The sequence below is a fragment of the Loxodonta africana genome, chromosome 15 (genome assembly GCF_030014295.1).
Source record: "Loxodonta africana isolate mLoxAfr1 chromosome 15, mLoxAfr1.hap2, whole genome shotgun sequence".
NCBI lineage: Eukaryota > Metazoa > Chordata > Mammalia > Proboscidea > Elephantidae > Loxodonta > Loxodonta africana.
In genome coordinates, this window is record NC_087356.1 from 56781263 (window position 1) to 56801819 (window position 20557).

General features: G+C 44.6%; 1 protein-coding gene across 5 annotated transcripts in view; it reads left to right on the forward strand.

Moving 5' to 3' along the window:
- Positions 1–20557, forward strand: part of ETS1 (ETS proto-oncogene 1, transcription factor) — a 73428-nt gene that overhangs the window by 19341 nt on the left and 33530 nt on the right. For all 5 annotated transcript variants that reach the window (XM_064268884.1, XM_064268881.1, XM_064268885.1 and 2 more), the window contains exon 2: positions 19646–19765. In XM_064268884.1, the coding sequence (XP_064124954.1) occupies positions 19646–19765 (120 nt within the window). The remainder of the gene's footprint in view (positions 1–19645; positions 19766–20557) is intronic.

The following is a 20557-nucleotide window of genomic DNA, read 5'->3' on the forward strand; positions in this document are numbered from 1 at the left end:
GCCTCTCAGTTTTTGTCATGGCTTTGTCAGTGGGGTTTGTTGCGTCTCCTTGTCTTAGTCATCAAATGCTGCTATAACAGAAATATACCACAAGCGGGTGGCTTTAACAAATTTATTTTCTCACAGTTTAGGAGGCTAGAAGTTTGAATTCAGGGTGCGGGCTCAAGAGGAAGGCTTTCTGTCTGTTGGCTCTGGAGGAAGGTCCTTGTCTCTTCTGAGTTTCTGCTCCTGAGGAATCTTCATGTGCTTGGCATCTGTCTTCCCCGTCTCTCCTTGCTAGCTTGCATTTGAATGTCTTTTATATCTCAAAAGAGATTGGCTCAAGATTCATCCTATACTAATCCTGTCTTATTAGCATAACAAAGACAGCCCAGTCCCAGATGGGATTATAGCCACAGGAATAGAGGTTATGAGGATTTATAGCACATAGTTTTCGGGGACGTAATTCAATCCATAACATTCTACCCTTTGGCCCCCCAAAATTCGTGTCCTTGCCACATGCAAAACACATTCACCCCATCACATCATCCCAAAAGCCTTAAATTAACTCCAAATCCAAAATCTCATCTGAAATACGCGTGAGACTTGAAGCATATTGCATCCTGGGGCGAAATTCCTCTTCACCTGTGAACCTGTGAAATCTAGAATATGCCTTATCTGTTTGAAGAGTGCAATGGTGGAGCATGCAGAGGGTATATGTTTCCATTACAAATGGGAGAAACTGGAGGGAAAGAAGCAATAACAGGCACCAAGCAAGTCCAAAACCCAGCAGAACAATTTACATTAGCTCTCAAGGTTTGAAAATAATCCTCTGTTCTCTGGGATCATTTGGGCAGTGGCACTGCCTTCCATACTCTTGGTATTGGCCATGCCTTCAGGATTCTGGGTGTGGGGCCCCTGGGTCCTGGGCTTCAGTTCTGCCTTCCAGGCCCACTGGGATGGCAACTCTGCTCCCTCTGCTTTAGGTGGCCCTATTCTACTAGTTCATCTGCGTGGCAAACCCACCCCCCCTTAGCCCTGGCAGTCCTCGTTCTTCTGCCCCTTGGGCATGGCAGTCCTGCTCCCTCAGCTTTGGGCAACAGTGTCACCCCCCTGGCATACTTTAATGGCAATCCCATACTCCAGAATGGAGTTGGCAAAGATCCAAATCTTTGAAACCTAGGAGGCTATGGCCCCACCCTTTGAGATTTAGGAGACTATAGCCCCATCATTTGAAACCTAGAAGGTCCTGTTTCCTGTGTTCCTTCCAAAAGTGCTTCTGACCTCCAAGCTACTCCAGGGATGGTCCATTTCTTTTCTTGGAGGACAACACATGTAGCTCCTTTGGCCTGTTTCCTGCCTGTAGAATTCCAACGGGCAGACAGCATTCTTTCCTTTCATTCTTTCTCTGTTCCCTTCAGTCTAAGCTGATGGGTTTACTGACATGGTAGTTGGTTAGATCCATGTCACAGGCTTAATCTCTGTAACAGAAGATTGGCAGCCACGTCCTTGGTGAACATTCCAGGATATGTGTCCTTATTTTGTACAACAGAATTTTCCAAATCTTTAAGTTCTGTTTTCATTTTGCATAGTTCGTTTTTAAGTCCATCTCTTTCCTCTCACATTTTACTATAAGCAGCAAGGAGAAACCATGTGGCCTCTTAAGATCTTGCTTAGAAGTCTCCTCAGCCAGATATCCCAAGTTCATCACTTACAAGTTCTACCTTCCACCAAACATTTGAACATAATTCAGACAAGCACTTTGCTACTACATCAAAAACATCACCCCCTTTCCATTGTCCAATCACATGTTCATCATTTTCTTTTAAGGCCTCACTGGAAGCACATTTAATGTTCCCATTTCTAGCAGTATTCTCTTGCTGGTGCCATGTGTGTTCTCTGAGATGATAGAGACTTTCTCTGTAGCTCTCCTCACTTCCTTCTCAGCCCTCACCAGAATTACCTTTGACGTCTATAATTCTATCAACAGCCTCTTCAAGAAAATCTAGGCTTTCGCTATTAGGCACCTTAAAACTTGTCCAGCCTCCACCCATTACCCAATTCAAAGACCACTTCCACATCACAGGTATTTGTTAGAGCACCACCCAAACTCTTCTGGTACCAAATTCTTTCTTAGTTGCCTAGTGCTGCTATAACAAAAATACCATCAATGGGTAGCTTTAGCAAACAGGAGTTTATTTTCTCACAGTTTAGGAGGCCAGAAGTCAGAATTCAGGGTGCCAGCCTTGGGGGAAGGCTCTCTTTCTCTGTGAGCTCTGGAGGAAGGTCCTTGTCGCTTCCGAATTTCTACTCCTGGGCAATCTTCATGTGCTTCGGCATCTCTCTTTCCCTATCTCTCCTTTCCAGCTTGCATTTCACTCTCTTTTCTATCTCAAAAGACATTGACTCAAGATACACCCCACATTAATCCTGTCTCATTAACATCACAAAGACAGCCCATTCCCAGATGGGATTATAACCACAGGCATAGAGGTTAGGATTTACAACACATATTTTTCGGGGACACAATTCAAACCATAACACACCTCAACTCTGTCCCTGTGCCTCAGTTGCCTTATTTGGAATAGCAGCAGGACTGGAATTACTTAGAATGACATAAAGGCAATTTTTTTTTTCCTCCTTTCAGTGCTTGTCAGAAAAAGGTCAAAAGATTACTGCAGTTAACTGCTGCCTTCCTCTTTTTTGATGGATATTAAAAGCATCCCCAAATTTCAGAGCCATCACACATAGTGGGTCCCCGCAGTTCAAGCTGAGTATTGAAGACTGCTTTATGATCCCTGGTATTCACTTGGAGTCTCTGCTGGAAGGAAGCTCCTCTGCAGTGTAGTTGGGCCGTTGTTACTAAAGACTTGTAACCTGCAGTGAGGATAGATAGTACCATGGGCCCATAAAATCCCCAGTTGTGTGTACTGGGTTTCTGGATGGTTGCTCCTCTGTGGTTCTTAAGAACTTGGGGAAGAGTAGTTTGTGTCTAGAACAATGAACCAAGGCTTTATAGTAGTGAATACCTGTAGAAGACCCTCCCTTTCAATCCACTGCTGTAAGTGAACAGCAATGGCGTAAGGAAAAAAAAAATACTGTCCAGGGAGTCAAGAAATAAAGTACTCAGGTGGCTTAAGGTAAGTTGACATCTCCTTCTTGACCTTCGTTTTCTCCATCAGTAAATGAAGGATTTGAACTTGATGATGTCTGAAGTCCTTTCTAATTCTGTGTTCCAGGAATAGTATAGGACCCCTGACTGGTGACAGAGCTTGGCTCCCTCCCCCTCTTCCCTGCTGGCAGCTTACTTTTCATTCATCTTACTATTATGTAGTGTTGCCAGGAAAGAGAACATCCCTCCAAGAGATGTTAAAGTTTTATAGCAAATTCTGTAAATTCTTCTCTTCTGCTCTTTGGCCCTGGGTGAGGTTTTATGCATCACATAGCCATAGTGAGGGCAGGATGGAGGCGCAGAGACAGGAAAAAGTGTGAATATACAAGTAAAGGACCCAGGGTGATAGTTACTGCCCTAGGGTATAAAAAAGGCCAAAGCTGATGAGCTATAGGGGCTAAAATTATAGATGAGGTAGGTCTAAACATGCCTTGGAGTGGCCTCAGATGATAGGTTTAGCAATGAAACTAATGGTTGAGGGAGAGTACCCATAATCCCATGGAAGGTTATCTCTCTGGGTCCTAAGTACCTCCTTAGCAGCTCAGGAAATTTGGGCTCGGACTCAAATTATTACCTGAATCCCACAAAGTAACAGGAGGATTTCTGACCCTTCATTCAGGACATACATTTAGATTTACTGAACTGAGCAGGGCCTTTATTTTATGAGTTGTTGAACTTATAGAGCCTGGTACACTAACCCCAGAAGTTCTGTGAGGGGATAGAGCATTTTTGAAGACTATGATAGGCTGAGAAAAGGACTATTTCCTTTGCTTGCCAGACATGTTATGGGTGGGAATGTTTGCGTCTTCTTTTATGTCAGCCTAGCTTCAGGGTAGGAATGGGCGGCTCTCTGCCTTTACCCCGCTGGTACCATGTGGTTCCCTTGTGGCTCTCTTGAATTACATAGGGATGATTCAGCAGGGCCCTCCCTTAGAGAAGAAGGAAAGGCTTAGCCTTTTGGGAGCAGAGGGAGGGGGAGAAGTCAGGGAAGCAGTGTTTGAATGAGGCACTGGACCAGGTCAGGTGACCCATCTGCCCATTTAGATCTTCACAGTTTGGTGTGCTTTAGGTGGTCATCTGGTTCATCTGGGTTTCAGCCTCCACCATCTGCTTGGAACGAGAGACGTACAGTTTCTGCTAACTCAGGAATGTTTGCTTGCCGCAGCCTCCCATATGTTATCTCAGTTCTCCTGGTCATTCAAGTTTACCCAGGCACCTTGACTCCCTAAAGCCAGTGAAGAGAGGGTGGGGTGGGGAAGGAGCGTGAGTGCATCACTTTTATCCATTCCTTGGTTCCACTGGCCCTGGCAGTGTCCAGCACTTGTCTGCTCTGGGCTTGGGTTTTAAAATTAGAAAACAGTTACGTCCTTGCCTCTGGTTCCCTCCTAGGGTAGTGACATCCTCTAGGATATTCTCAGTGAAATACCCTAAGCTGTTTACATGAAAAGTACCTGGGTGGCAGAAACGGTTTGCACTTAGCCGCTGACCAAAAGGTTGGTGGTTCAAGCCCACTCAGCGGCCTCACGGGAGAAGGTCTTGTTGATCTGTGTCTGTAAGGACTACAGCCAAGAAAACCCAATGGTGCTCAGTTCTACTGTAACAGACATAAGGTCACCATGAGTTGGAATTGACTCCAAGACAATGTTTTTTTTTTTTCAAATTTACATGAAAAGGTGGAAAATGATCTTATTTAGGTTCCTTGGGTAGAGCAGAGAGTTAAGTGCTTGGTTTTTAAGATTGGTGGTTACAGAGGCTTTCTCAGAAGAAAGGCCTGGTAATCTTGTGAAAAGTCAGCCATTGAAAACCCTGTGGAGTACAGTTCTGCTCTGGCACACGGGGTTGCCGTGAATTGGAGCCAACTCATCTGCAACTGGTTTGGGTTTTTTCTGGTTTTCTACCTACTTGGGGGTTGATTTTCCAGGAGCAAGGAGGGACATTAGTAAAGGGAACTTAGAGGCGTTAAGTAGAAAGTTGAAGTTACTCCTCAGGGGATCTGTGTAGTAAACCCAGAATTTCTTGCTTTTGGGTGATCCCAGCTTTGTACATAGGATTCTTAACCTCGGAGGTTGACTGGATCCCTCAGGTGCAGCTGTTGATTAGCGGTTGTCAGTTCCTGCTGAGGGCTGTGTGTGGAATGTCACAGTAAAGGCGGACGCAGAGGGCTGACTTGGGGCTCACTCTGGTGCCCCTTTGCCCAGCCTTTCCTTCCTGACCCGGGCTCGGTTCTCTTTCAGTTTAGAGTCTATCACAGGCTGATCTGACCATCGCTGACCCTTTTCAGTCAGCTTCTAGGAGCATAAAGAATATGAGTAACACAATTAGGAAGGAGTAACATTGATTATCACTTAAAAGTCATGTTAGAGCATAAGATGACATTTCCAGAAAACAGAGAAGCTGTCAAAAGCGGCTGAAATCAAAAGAAAGCAGAGATCATTTTTGAGACATGAAGGCATATATCTGTGAATTCGAGCTCTTGGCCTCTTTAGTCTTGCTCCGGAGAAGTGAAGAAGGGAATTTCCCCTGATAAAGCTCTCCCTAAACATGTGTGAAAGGCCCCTGGGTGGTGCAAACAGTTTGTGCTTGGTTACTAACCTACAGGTTGGTGGATCGAACTTACCTAGCGGCACCACAGAAGAAAGGCCTGGTGATCTTTTTTCCCATAAAGATTACAGCAGAGAAAACCCTTTGGAGAAGTTCTACTCTGACACATGGGATTGCCATGAGTTGGCACTGACTGAGTGGCAGTGGTGTTGGCTTTTTTTTTATGTTGTTTACATGGGTTATTAACAGATATCGTAGGACTATTTTTTCAGGAACCACAGAGTTCATTTCCATCTATTGACTTAGTTTTACCTTGGTATTCCTACCTTCCTGGGACCTTTGTAGAGCGAGGTTGTAATTGCTTTGGACTGGGCTGAGCTGAGGTTACATTTCGTATCTATCCCTTCTCAGCAGTAGCTGCATTTTAGCAGTAGGCAAACACACTTCTTCACTGGGCTAAAGAGATCCCTTAGGCTAAGTAGGAACTGTGTGAACAGAAAAGAAGCTTGAGGATGGCAACCTCATCTTCCTCACAGATTGCTCCAGCTGGAGCTGTGAATACAGGGCAGATTTCCAGTCCCTTCTGTCTGGAACTAACAGTGGAGGATATAAATAGAACAAGACTTTGTAGCCATTGTTCTCTAACTGCCCATTGTTTCTGGAAGCAAAGCGGTGCTGTGGCTCACTCTCGCTCTCTCTGTCATTCTCGGGTTGAGCAGAGCTCTGAGCCTCAGCCCAGCCATTTCTACAGCTGCCTTTGCCCCTGTCTAGTGCTTGGGGGGAAGCTGGCGGGGAGAACTGGCACCACAACAAGTTGATCAACTGAATCTCGTAGCTTCATAGTTTGATTCCAGTAAAGCTTTTGTCTGTGTCTTTCCATGATGCATTTGTGGTCAAGACAAAGATGTGTGGACTCACTGGTAGTAAAGTCAGGAGGATTTGTAGCTGATTGGGTTTTAATTAATGTGTCAGTGTTAATAATGCCTGGTCTCTGGAGTTATGCTGTGGGGCTCAGTACTTGGTCACTGCCATTTCACCATTTTTATCAGGCTCTTAGATTCGAGAAAGATGCAGAAAGTGTACTTAGTAAATTGCAGATGGTGCACCGCTGAGAGGGTAGCTGATAGGTTGAGGATAGACTCATGACATAAAAAAGAACTCTACATGGGGAAAAATGGATGCAGACACGCAAGGGGAAGCTTAATAGAGATACATGTAAAGCTCTACAGTGATTTTAATAACACCCAGTCAGTAGGTCCAAGAAAGGGAAGAACTGACTCAGCATCAGCTCACGTGAAGAAGGCCTGGCAGTGCACTTTGAATGACTTCTGTAGAATGGCTGTTAGAAAAATCAGTGTTGTCTGAGTCTGCAGCCACAGAAGTGTAAGGAGTAAGACGATAATCTCATTGTTCGCGTTTTCCTCCTGAGCATACACTGTTCACTTGTGCACATTCATGGTGGTCTTCAGGAATGTTGGCATAGGGGAATGCTTCTAGGCAAGGGAGGGCCAGATCCGGGCCATCATCAGTGGGTGAAGGATCCAGTGACCTGGACCTTAAAACCTGGGCAGAAGTGACGACAAAGAGGAGGGGCAAAGCAGTTGAAAAGTTGATACGTGAAGATTAGATTTATACTGTGTCGTTTCAGCCAATAGAACGAAGGCTGGTGGGTAGAACTTATCAGAAGACAGATTTTAATTGAATGTGAAGGATCATTTTCTAATAATAGTTGCAGTTTATAAGTGAAAGTGAATGACTCAAAAATTAGGGGGCCACCAGATGCCATATAAGTGAGGGGTTATCGAAAGGACCCTCTACACACTGTTTGGGGGAAGTGTGGGGAGCTGTGTCCTAGGTCCTGGTCTAACTGGTTGTAATTAGTCACGAGCAGATGTTCACCTACGATGTGGGAAGTGTCCAGTTACGTATGTGGTGGATCGCTTCAGTGCCTGTGCTTGGCGTCTTGAGAATATTCACCTCCTGCAGTGGGAAAGTAAGGTTAAATATTCCTTATTTTTCATCGTGCTTCCCCTGGGTTGGGAGCAGACGGTTGCACTGTGTGAATGTGTATGAGTGTGCTTTTTCCTTCCCTGTCCTGATTTATTTATTAAAAGAAAAACACATCTGCATAAAAAAGCTTTAGAATGCAGGAAGAATGTCCACTTTGTTTTTCTTTCGGCAGCACCAAGACATGTGGGGGTTTCAGCTTCCTCTAAGGGGTTTTTGAAGACTGGCTTTCATCTCAAACAAGACTTTTTCCCATTGGAAAAATGGTCCTTTTTTTGGTTTAAAAAATGTATTTGTATAATGTATAAATAAATAAGAAAGTAGAGAAAAAATTTCCTTTCAAAACTTCTGGAAAACTGTTGCCTCTGACTGTCCTGAACGGGGAGCAAGTTGCTGCCTCTTTCCAGCTTGCCTCTGTACTGCCTCCCTGCCTTTATTCCAGTTTTCAATTTTCCAATATGAGCTTCTGCTTTGCTTTCTCCTTATTTTCTCTTGTCTTCCTTCTCTGCTGGCCTGCCTTCTCCTCACATCTTCCCTGCCTGCCCTTCCCTCCTCCTCCTCTCCTGGCTTCGGCCTACCTTTCTCCCTGTCTGCTGCCCCGGTGGCAGCCACCTGCTCCCCTGTTCTTTCTCCTCTCAGGCTCCCTTCTGCCCTTCTCAGGCTGCTCCAGCTACCAGATCGCTGACTGGAAGAGGTCTGTCTCTGTGTGTGTTTCCTGCGTGGGAGGAAGAGGCAGGCCTTGAGAAAACAGTTCAAAAGTGCAGAAAAACTTCACCTCTTCCAGCCTAAATAAACGGGCTCCACTCTGCTTGCTTGCCCAGATTTTTCTTTGCCCGTGGAGAAAACTCCTCATCCCCTACCTTGGTGATTCTCAGGAGCGCCCCTTCCCCATCACCTGTCTGGCTCCAGACCAGGTGCCAAAGTGGAAAGGAGGCACCGTGGGCTTTTGAAGCCTGTAGTGGTGAGAGTGTCTGCGTGGAGGCCCTTCCCTTCTCCAGAAAGAAGTTTTTACATAAGCAAAATGATGGAGAAAATGAAAAGCAGTGTTCTTGTGCCCCGTCATGTCTGTCTCTCCTGCTTTTAACTTTGCAAATCGGTACAGGTGGGAAACACCTGGATTCAGTGTCTGGAGATCTGGGTTTGAGTCCCGGTTATATCATTTCCTGGCTTGGTAATCTAGGTTAAATCACCTAACTCACCTACATGATGGAGATGGAGTCCCTGGGTACCATAAACGGTTAGGCACTCAGCTTCTAACTGAAAGGTTAGTGATTCAGATCCACCTAGAGGCACCTCAGAAGAAAGCCCTGGTGACCTGTTTCCAAAAGATCACAGCCATTGAAAAACCCTATGGAGCACCATTTTACTTTGGAACACATGAGGACCTGAGTCAGAATAAATTTAAGTCGGTATTAACTTGATGGAAGCTGGTTGCTTGGTTGGCTATGATGGAGATAATACTGACCTTAGTATTAGAACATGTGAGAAAATACTTTTGAAAATAGAAAATTCTATTCAGATATCAGTAAGGATAATTATAGGTAAAAACTAAATTAACATAAATTGGTTAGCCCAATTTCTCAATATCTCTCGGATCTCAGAGGATGAGGTACAAAGACTGAAATGTAAACCAGAACTCATGGAAGCTGGAATAATGGCAAGATGTAGGATGTCAAATATTTTCCTTTTTCTTCCTGACCGAGTTATCCTATGCCATGTTGGTATCAAAAGCCTTAAGACCGTGTATTTAGTTCAAGACAGTAGAGGAGTTTGCTGTCCAGTGGGAACCAACAAGGCTATCTGCAAAGCCCTGGGATTGAAAGGACTCCTTCATGCTTTCCTCCTAAGTAATATGGAGATCATGGCTCTGTGTTTTCCATGACAAAAAGGTCATGCTGTTTTGGGACATTTAAACCAAAAACCAAACCCATTGCCATCCAGTCGATTTCAACTCACAGCAACCCTGTCAGACAGAGTAGAGCTGCCCCACAAGGTTTCCAAGGCTGTGTGTCTTTACAGAAGCAGACTGCCACATCTTTCTCCCGCGGACCTGCGGGTGGCTTCAAACCGTTGACCTTTAAGTGAGCAGCTGAATGCTTAACCATTGCACTACCTGGCCTCCTCTGAAATATGTGAAGCACTCTGCACCTGGTTTAAAATGATCCTTTAAGTACTTTGAATTATTTTTTAAAATACTTTATCAAGGTAGTCCTTGTTTGCAGGAATCCTTATCTAAGTAGAAAAAAATATTCATTTCAGTTATGTGAGAGTCATTCCTTTAGAGGCACACAAATGACTAGGGTAAAGTGTAGTTTGGGTTTTGGCAAATTCTAAACCTAGAGAAGTTAGTTTTGAGCACACAGTTGCACTTTCAGCTTGTGCCATACTGACTGTAAGATGACATTCTCAGGAAGGTTTGAAAACCAAAAGCCATCTTAGGGCCACTGGAGCCTGGTAGCTTTGAGGGGCTGTCATAGTAAGACATATTTTAGATGATTATTGCTACAAAAAAGATTTTCCCCTTAGCAGACTGGATGATACAGAACAGGTAATTAGTCTGTTCGGTTACAACCAAGAACCAGTTTCAAGGAACGTCAATTTCCATTGTATGATGGCATCTGATTCTGTGTTTGTTTTCCCATTTTCTGAGTTGCTTAGTTGTACCTGGGGAAATTGCCAGATTCCTCTCCCTTGCTTGGGAAATAACAAAATCTTCCATTTTTTGTTTAGACTGCATTTTGTAAGTTGCTTTTCAGTTAAATTCAAGTTATCACCAGTCTATCGAGCACCTCGTGTGCATTGGTAGGTGGAATTTTCACACGTTTCGTTTAATCCTTAAGCGAGGCAGGTAGAGAGCATCCTATGGAACGAGGAAAGCTTTGTCTTTGTCATCTTTGAGGCTGGCTTTATTCCCTGTCATTCGCCAGACCTGCTGGAGAAAACTCGCATTTACAAGTCAGTCCAGCAGGACACATTCAGACAAACACTTCCTCTTCTAGGCCATTTGCCCAGCGTTTAAGGTGGGAGATTCGAACTGTTCTAAGGAAAGAGCAAGAAAATGTAGCTCCAGGACCCATGGGGAGTTCGGTTTGCTGGCGTGGATCCTGGAACGGAAGGGCCTCTCTCTTCTGGGTTTCCCTGAACACCTGGAATTGATTTGGATTTTGCTCTGACTCCGAAACATTTGCTGAAGTGGGGGTTGGTGGAAGGAGTAGGAAAGAAATAAATCCAGTGATTAAAAATAGATTTTGCATGTCAGGTGCCTGAATGGATTTGGGAACATGCCTGCAATCCCTTTTGTCTGGCAGGTCTGAACTCGGCGCTGCCGAATTACAACTGCTTTCATTTGTGTTTCCTGCCCCCTACCATGTAATGGCCAAGGGCTCATTGGAACCACGTGTGAGGCTGGTGAGTCACCAGATCCTCAGGGCTCAGTGTAATAATGTGTTAAAACTCCTTTTGGGGGACGGAGCGGGGGCTGGAGGAGGGAAGAAGGGAGAAGACTGAGGTCACTTCCTACAGATGTTCAATGTGGTCAGCTGCCCTGCAGGCTTCTTTCTCAGGCATGGCTGCAGGCCCGGTGTGGCCCTCTGTGCAGCCTGGAGGACCATCTCTTTTGTCCTAGGGCAGCCTCCCTCTGAGAGAGGCATCTCCCTCAGAGTTGGCACGTTGTACCCAAACAGTGTGCGTTCCCTTCCTGGCTGTGTGCATTGATAGCCTAGCCAAGCTGCCGTAATTTGAGACTGGCTTGCATTTTTGGTCAGTCAGGTCATTGGGAGGTGAATTGGGGATTTTCTGTGCAGCTTCTTTCTCCCTGGGGCCCTGGTGGCACGATGGTTAAGCACTTAGTTGCTAACTGAAAGGTTAGTGGTTCGTAATCCACCAGCTGTTCCACAGGAGAAAGATGTGGCAGCCTGCTTCCATAAAGATTATTCCAACTCATAGTGACCATGAAGATGACATACAGTCTTGGAAACCCTATGAGGCAGTTCTTCTCTGTCCTTTAGGGATGCTGTGAGTATCAGTTGACTAGATGGCAGTGCTACTTTGCAGTGATTTTTTTATTGATGGGTGACTTGGAGGGGTTAGTTAGTAAGAGAAGAGCACAAACCCAGTCTTTTTGTTTCTCTAACTGATAGGACTTTATTTGGGGCCTTGTGGTATCCCATTATTTGGGACAGTGATGAACTGGTTGGTTGGGATGGGGGGCCCCACAAGAGCACTGGGACCATTACATTTCTCCCATAGCTCTTGCTGGAACCGGAAGTCCTGCTTGCTTCCCATTGCTCCGGCACACCATTAGGTTCATGGGGACTGAGCCGAGGGGCCAAGGAGGGACAGTGTTTCTCTTCATTGCATCTGCTTCATTAAGAGTCTTTGAGGATTCTGTCGAGTCCCTCTGTTAGAAGTTTTGCCTGCCAGGTTTCTAGTACCTCTTATGGAATAGTACCCTGAGTCTAGCACCCCGGTTCAGAATCGGGGACTGTAAGGCATCCCTGGGTGCTGCAAACAGTTAAGCACTCAACTACTAGGCAAAAGGTTGGCTGTTTGAACTCACCCAGAGGCACCTCTGAAAACAGACCTGGCGATCTCTTTCTGAAAGGTCACAGCCTTGGAATCTCTGTGGAACGGTTCTGCTCTGCACACACAGGGTCGCCATGAGTTGGAATCAACTCAAGGGCAACGAACAACGAGAGAAAGAAGCCCCTTACCGGTCATTCACATCTACTCCCCACCTACCTTCCGTGAATGAGAGAGGGCAGTAGAGACTGTTCCCGAGAGCCCCTTTTCTTCTTCTAGGTCGTTGGCATCTTTTCTGGGTAAATCCTCCTAGAGGCCAATAATAACTCTCTGGGGACGCTCGATTCTAGAGTCCAAGTTACCGGTCACCTTGGCTGTAGCATTGTTTTCTATTTGTAATGGTCTGAAAGAGAGCACCTGATCTCCCGCTTGGGGACTTGTTCTAGGTGGGTTGGTAGTGGTCTTACCTTTCAAACTGTCCTCTGGTTTCTTGGCAGGAGAATTCCCAGCCTTTTTTTGAAATACTTTCCTACTTATAGTTGTAAAATCCCTGAGCTGTGCAAATGATTTGCCCTCATCTCTTAACCTAAAGACTGGTGGTTTGAACCCACACAGCGGCACCGTGGAAGAAAAGCCTGGTGATAAGCTTTCATAAAGATTACAGGGAAGAAAACTGTATGGAGCAGTTCTACTCTATAACACATGGGGTTGAAATGAGTTGGAATCAGCTGGATGGCAGTAGGTTATGGGTGACTTAGAAGTTTGTGAGGACATAAGCGGTTAGGAAGAGCCGTCGTTGCAGTCTTCTACTCGTTGGAAATGGAGTCAAAGGGATTGGTTTATCATCCTAATTTGAAGTGATCCCTCTCCGAGCACTTTGTCACTTCTCAGGTCATGACAGAATCTTCTACGCAGCTTTAAAAGAAGTTCTGTGGTCCAAGTGGATTAAACACTATGGAGAGTAATTTGAAGTCGTTTTTTCTCTTGCCTTGAGTTGACTTACCCCTTGGAAACTTTCATGCTGTGATAGTTTACCTCATAAATATCCTTGGGATAATAAAATATTTGTGAGTGTGATGACATCTTGTTTGGAATTAGCTTTATAATAACTCTTCAGTGAGGGGCAGGGGGTGAGATAAAACTGGTAATGTTGATAAATTTTGAATAGGGGTTCATTTACGAGTCTCTTTACTTTTGTATATGTTTGAAAATGACCGTAATGAAAAATTTAAAACTTGTGATGGAATGTGTTGTTGTTGTGGTGGTTAGTCGCCATAGAGTTGGCTCTGACTCACAGTGACCTTATGTATAACAGAATAAAACCCTGCCCGGTCCTGTGCCATCTACGTTATCATTGCTATGTTTGAGTCAGTTCGTTTCAGCTATTGTGCCAGTTCATCTCATTGAGGCTTTCCCTCATTTTCACTGACCCTCTACTTTACCAAACATGATGTCCATTTCCAGTGATTGGGCTTTCCTGATGACATGTCCAAAGTAAGCGGGCCAAAGTCTCGCAATTTGCACTTCTAAGAGGCATTCCGGTTGTATTTCTTCTAAGACTGGTTTGCTTGTTCTTTTGGCAGTTCATGGTATATTCAATATTCTTCGCCCACACCACAGTTTGAACACATCACTTCTTCTGTCTTCCTTTAAAAAAAAAAAAATTTAGGCACTACGTATTAGCAGTGCTCTTTTAGAAATGCATTAACTGAGTGACTTGCCCATTGTGGTTACGTTAATGGCAAAACTGAGGTCAGAACCCATATATTTTGACCAATGAGCCCAGCCAAGTCCAGTGCATTTCCCACTTTTCATTAGGATAATTGTGCCCCCAGCCCTACCCCATGAACCAGAAGGTTTCTTTTTACTTTAACAAATATGGTTTCAATGAGCCTTTATGTCATTAATTAACCTTTTTTTATGTGCACAGTTGCCCATCACAGTAATTGAGAAGTGAACACAGACAGGCAAGGAAACCAGGTTGTCCTCTAACCTGTGTTGCTTTGTATGGAAGGAAAGTAGACTCACTACCTTTGGTGCCCAGAAAGGAAAAAGTTATAGTAGTTTCTGTAAAATGGCTTTTAATTATGTCCTTAAGGGGTTAGTCGTAAGAAACTGGGTTTCTTGGATCCAGGAAGGATTTTAAGTTTTTAATTAGTTCCTCAAATTTATCTAATTCTCAAGTAAACTAAGAAATAAAAGTCCTATTTCCTCTCTCTCTGCTCTCAAAATTTTAGTTTTCTTGGGCCTCTGATCTGTTCCTGTTTGCAGCAGCAGTGGAATAGAGTAGACAGACTTTGGATTAAAAGTTGGAAGACCTAGTGTTGAAAGATCAAGAGTTAGAGGGCTTTGTCTGGGACCACTCTAGCCCTGTGACCTTAGGCCAACCTCTTTATATCTCTGAGTCTTGGCTTCCTCATCTTTAAAATGGGGCTCACGTACTACTTTCCTGGGTCACTCAGAAGTTGCATGTTGTGAGAGAATATTGTGGAATAGTATACGTGAAAGGTCTTGGCAAGCTGTTAAGATGTAAAGCGCAGGTGTTTCTTTCATGCTGCTATTGATCGTGACAATACAATCAATATGGCTAGTGTTCTCAGCATCATCCACCAAGATTAGAAGAGGGTCAGGGCCGGCCCAACAGTAGCCAAGACTGGAGCATACACCGTGGATTTCTTGTGCTTGGCTACATCCCTCAACATCTACCTTAGGATCCGAGATGTCCCAAGGTTTCCCAGTCTTTTATTTGAGAATGGTGAGAAAAGAAACTTGTCAGGTCAGTAAGGCCATGTGTCTTCAACTTCTCCATAAACAAAGGCCACCTCAGACTTAGATTCCATGTAACATTGTTGATAATAATTTGAAAGTTATTATTCTGTTTTAAAGAACTCAGAAGAATGGGGCAAAAATAAAACTTCCATGAAGGTTTCTTGGAAACTGAACAGCATTTAATTTTGAGCTACATGTGTAAGTAAACTGAAATCCTCGCTTTATAGCTCGCTTGCAGCATCCATGAGGTGGTATGAGCTTTCGTTCGGGGTTAGGCACAATGAAAAATGAGCAGATGTTTCCCTTCATTCAGAGCACCACTGGCTCACTGTGCCCCTGCTGGCTCCAGGAAAGCGACCTCCTCACTTCTGCCGAGATACTGAGCAGTCTTTGGTGAGGTGGAGTTTGGGATGGGCATTTATTCACTGGGTTCTGCACAGCCTTCCTCTCAGAAACCTAGGGTAATGCTTAGACCCATTAACTCAGATACAGGTCCTGAAGGAATAATTAGTGGGTAAGAAACGTAATATGGTTTCATGCGTTTATGTTTTCAATTTCCAGTGATTGTGTTCGGAGTCTCCATTCTGTTGGCATAGTATTTCTCCAGGTCAGGTTCTCAGCATTTTAAGACACATGTGGTATTTGAATTTACTGTGCTATAAGTATTATTACAAAGATACTTTCAGCGTTTTTCCATAGAAAAAACATAGAATTAGTTAATTTCTCTGGCAGTATTGATTAATTTCTAGACCCTGTTTCTAAAATTAGAAAACTTGGTCCAGTACCTAATGCAAAAATGGAGCCCTGGTGGCACAGTGGTTAAGAGCTCAGCTGCTAGTCAAAAGGTCAGCAGTTCAAATCCACCAGCCAGTCTTTGGAAACCCTATGGGGCAGCTCTGCTCTGTCCTATAGGGTTGCTATGTCTTGGAATCGCCTCGAAGGCAACACGTTTGATTTTTTTGGTTTAATGCCAAAGTATTTTAATAGGTAATAAGGTAAATGCGGTAAGGGTGATGGAGAGATGTGTGCTTTGGCTAAGCCACCTCAGGCTCTCCACCTGTAGAATGATTTCAGTATTGTTATTGATTCCTGTAATTACCAGAACTGCTACAGTCATAAGCAAGCACTATAGAGGGAATTTTTGCCTTAGTATTTTACATGATTAAGAGTTTAATATTTTATATTAATATCCACTTTTGAAAGTTATTATTCATGATGATTTAAGCGGATGCCCACACCACTTAAAAAGACAACCCTGGCCAATCATTCAGTCACTTATGGAGAAAAGTTTATTTTACTTGAACCCAAAATTCTGCACTTTAGAAAAATGAGTAAAGCTCTTCTTTCCCCATCAAGTTCCTTGGGTTCAAGGGCAGCAAAATGCTTTCTCCGGGGTTCATCAAGTCCAAACTTAGGCATCCCAAGTGTGCCTGGATGGCTATCATCTGAGGTTCAACACTTCAGGGTCCGCCAGCCAGAGAGGCAGAGCCCAGCACACAGAGGGGGCCTGTGTGCAGCTGATGGCATGTGGACTGGGATTTGGAGACAGCACTCAGGTGGACAGGCAAGAGTAATCCCAGCTGCTTCCCTGGGAGAGAACAAGTGAGAACCTGGAAATACCGAATCCCCAATAGGAAGCGGAGTCTGTGTGGAGAATTGTTAGCTCAGCAGAACCGTCCAGATCATCAGAGCATGTGGAGTTAAAAGAAGCAAACTCAGGGCAACCTCTTTGAGGGCTTACTGCCCTCATCCTTGGCCTTCATGTTACCCTGGCATCAAACTACCCTGACTTCTGTGTTTAGAAGATGCCTGGAGCCTCCTAGCCCATCTGACCCTCAGCTCCAGTTCACGGCAGAACTACTGCCTGTCCATCTGGCCTGGCTTGTATTTTCCACATGTGTTGTCCTGGCCAATTTCCGCCATCAGCCCTTTTCATCAAGTTATAAATCTAATGGAGGGAGCAAACACACAAAACAAAACCCACACAGTTCAAGTTCAGGGATTTGTGTTGGATACGAGTGAAGGGGTGGAAGTTGATTCAAATTTGGAAAAATTTGATTCACTAAACATTTGATTGACTCACGCAGCAAGCACATGGCAGAATGCCTGAGTCAATCAACAAATGATTAGTGAATTAAATATTCCCCCATTAACTAAAGAGTACTCTTTGCTATGGTAAAATCGACTTCCAGTCCAAGGGGGAGACATTTCTAGACCTGCCACTCAGCTCTTCCTTGGGCACGTAGAGTGGCGAGGAAGGGGGAGCACTGATGTGTTTCTTCATGACTCATTTGATGATTACTCTATTGTTCGAAGGGGTGGGTGTTATGCAATCAACATCCCCCCCCCCTTTTTTTTCCCCTAACAATCTGGGATTTTCCATCATTTTGTCAACCTTCCTGGATGCATGTTGATTTTTCCACTACATTTGCTGGCGTGTCCCAGGGTGAGCCATACTCACCACTCCCGAGAACTTCAGAGTCCCCATTGGTGGCAGGGCCTGGGAGGGCAGCCCCAGCAGCTCTCTTGGTCTCCCAGGGCAGAGTCTGGACTCTGAGCAGTTTCCTGAGAGCTCTGCTGAAGGCACGCAGGAGGGGTACTGATGACTGCCCTTCTTTCTTGCAATTTAACTTCCCTACATTTTGACACTCAGAGGCAATCTATTTGTTCCTTTTTTCAGAGACTATCAATTGTCATCTTTTCCCTTTTATGTTTACATTTTGTTCAGCCAGTAACACATGAGGTATGTCCTGGGAATTTTTCAACTAGCCAGAGTTTACAGAAATGGCTCATTGAGGAACTTCTGCAGTAGCCTGTCCTGGAACTCAGCCATTTTGTAACTCAGTTTCCTCTGATACACTTGAAGACTTAATGTGAGGAAGGCAGCTTCTGGAATTCACTGCAGTACAGTGTATTGCTGTCAAAAGATCACAGAAAGGCCAGTAGGAATTCTCAAGCTATTTCTTTACCGATGAGCCTCTTGCGGGAAGTTATGCTCCAGGTGAATTCAGATATTTAGCTTCAGCCCCGTTTATGTGCTTCTGTTTGAACATGGTATACAAGCACAGGAGGACTTGGACAGAACAGAGACCAGGACGCACATGGCACAGCAAATGATGGAATGTTCGCTGATCTGCAGATTTTATACCCTGTTCCTCTTCACTGACTACGCACCCATCCAATCAAGTCTTACTGATTTTCCCTCCTGTACACACCTCAGATATATCCACTTGTATGATCTCCACTGCCACCTTTTTAGTTCAGGCCACCATCATCTCTCACCAGGACTATGTAAGAACTTCTTGACGCGTCTTCCTACATCTATCCATCCTTTCCTCCTAAACCATCCTTTACAGAACAGCTAAGGCCACCTCCTTAGAACAAAACATGGTTGTGTCATTACTCTGCAAACTCTCGGGAGCTTTTTATTTCAGTTAGGATAGACTCGTACATTCCTTCATGGGTGTCCTGCTTACCTCTTCAACTTCACCTCAAGCAACTGTTGCCCTTGATCACATGCTCCAGCCGCACTGACCTTTTGGTGCTAAAACTTAGCAGGCCTCCCCTTGTGTATGACCTTCATTTATTTACGCTCTTCCTTCTGTCTAGGATAGCAAGGATGGGTGAGGAAGGTGGCTCCTGGAAATCACTGTATTAAAGTTTATTGCTGCCAAAAGCTCATGTGGGAAGTTGTGCTCGACATGACCTTTAACCTTAACGGGCATCACAGTCATCTGGATTCTGTGTTAAAGCACAGATTGCTAGGCCCCACCCCCAGAGTTACTGATTCAGGAGGCCTGGGGAGGGGCCTGAGGATTTGCATTTAAAACAATTTCCAGGAAATGCCTAATGGGACTGACTGTTCCGGGGACCCCACTTTGAGAACTGCTGGCCTATTCTTTTCTTCCTCTTAAGGGAGACCTCTCCTAACTCTTCTGGACTTGCTAGAGTGCCTATTATATGTTCACCTTAAGTCTTAGGCTTTTTCTTTGAAGCCCTTACTGACATTGTATAAATGTTTAGCTGTGTAAAACCACCAAAAAACCAAACCCAGTGCCCTCGAGTCATTCCGGCTATGAGTAGAAGTGCCCCATAGAGTTGCCAGTGAGCAACTGGCAGATTCGAACTGCCAACCCTTTGGTTTGCAGCCGTAGCACTTAACCACTACACCCCCAGGGTTTCCGTTTAACTGTGAACTGTGTAGATAGTTGTTAATACTGAATCCCATGCAAAACTAATGATGTAGGGACCATTTCTGTCTTCTTCACCCTGTTTCTCTCATTCCCGTATATAGCAAGTGCTGAATAATTATTTATTGAATGAATGAACATCGGTATTTCCTTGTCATAGATAATTGGCAGTGCCTAGCACTCCCAGTGAGTACAAAAGATAAGCAGAGACTATGGGTAAACTAGCCGAGCTGTAGAGAAAGAATGAATGTATTTTGTTTTGCAGGGATGTGGGGCACTGTAGGCAAGAGTCAGGGTTTTTTCAGGGCCCTATCACATTGTGGAAATCCCCCCCAGATTTTACCTGCTCTGGTACGATGGTTAGCGTGGTTGTTTCTCAGCGTGCCTTCTTCTGCAGCCCTTCTATGCCCCGTTGTGTTTTCTGGGTGGCTAATTATCTATTTACCCTTCGTTATTTTTCTTGTAGATATGGAGTGTGCAGATGTCCCACTGTTAACTCCAAGCAGCAAAGAAATGATGTCTCAAGCACTGAAAGCTACTTTTAGCGGTTTCACTAAAGAACAGCAACGACTGGGAATTCCAAAAGGTATGCTTGGATACTTGGGAAGAGAGAGGCTGGGGCTGGACCCTGGGGAAGGGCCTGTTTTCTCTCCTGTGGTGTTAGGTAGCCATCATTAGCAACCACACTTCAATCAGGAGCTACGGATAGTTACAGGCATCTGTTAGAACAATCATAGACTCACATGCTAAGGTTCCTCCATCTCCTAGGTTTGTCCCCACCATCTTGGTCGTGGCAGTGGTTCCCAACTTGTCTGCACATTAGAATCACCTCATGATCTTTAAAAAATTCCACAGCCTAGGCCCTCTCCCAGACCAATTAAATCACAATCTCTGGTGGCATCAGGATCTATCTATTCAAGCTCCTCAAGTGATTCCAAGTTTGAGAAACAAGTTTAGGAAGCACTGTCTTAGCGCGTCACCCTGGGCCACCATTGAACTTACCTGGAAGTAGTTCAGTGACCTGGAGTTCTTGGAATGTGTTCGTGTTTCCTTTCTATTTTACATACAATGTGTTTATACTTGAGAATCTGAAACAGTTTATTCAGTACTGTAAGGGGACTAGATTTGTCAGAAAGGAGAAATGACTAGAGAGCACTTAAGCTTCTACCAAGGACTACTTTATGAACAATCTGAGAACAAAAAGAGCAGTTCTCTGTTGAGTAAGAATAATATTGCCTTTAGGTGGGGCCTGTTCTACTGCCCCAGCCTGGTCAAACCAAAGCCTTAGATAGATTCCGTGAATGTGTCTACACATATTTTCCCATGTGTGCTGCTTGACCACAGACCTCAGCTGACAGCAGTGCCCATCCTCTGAGGA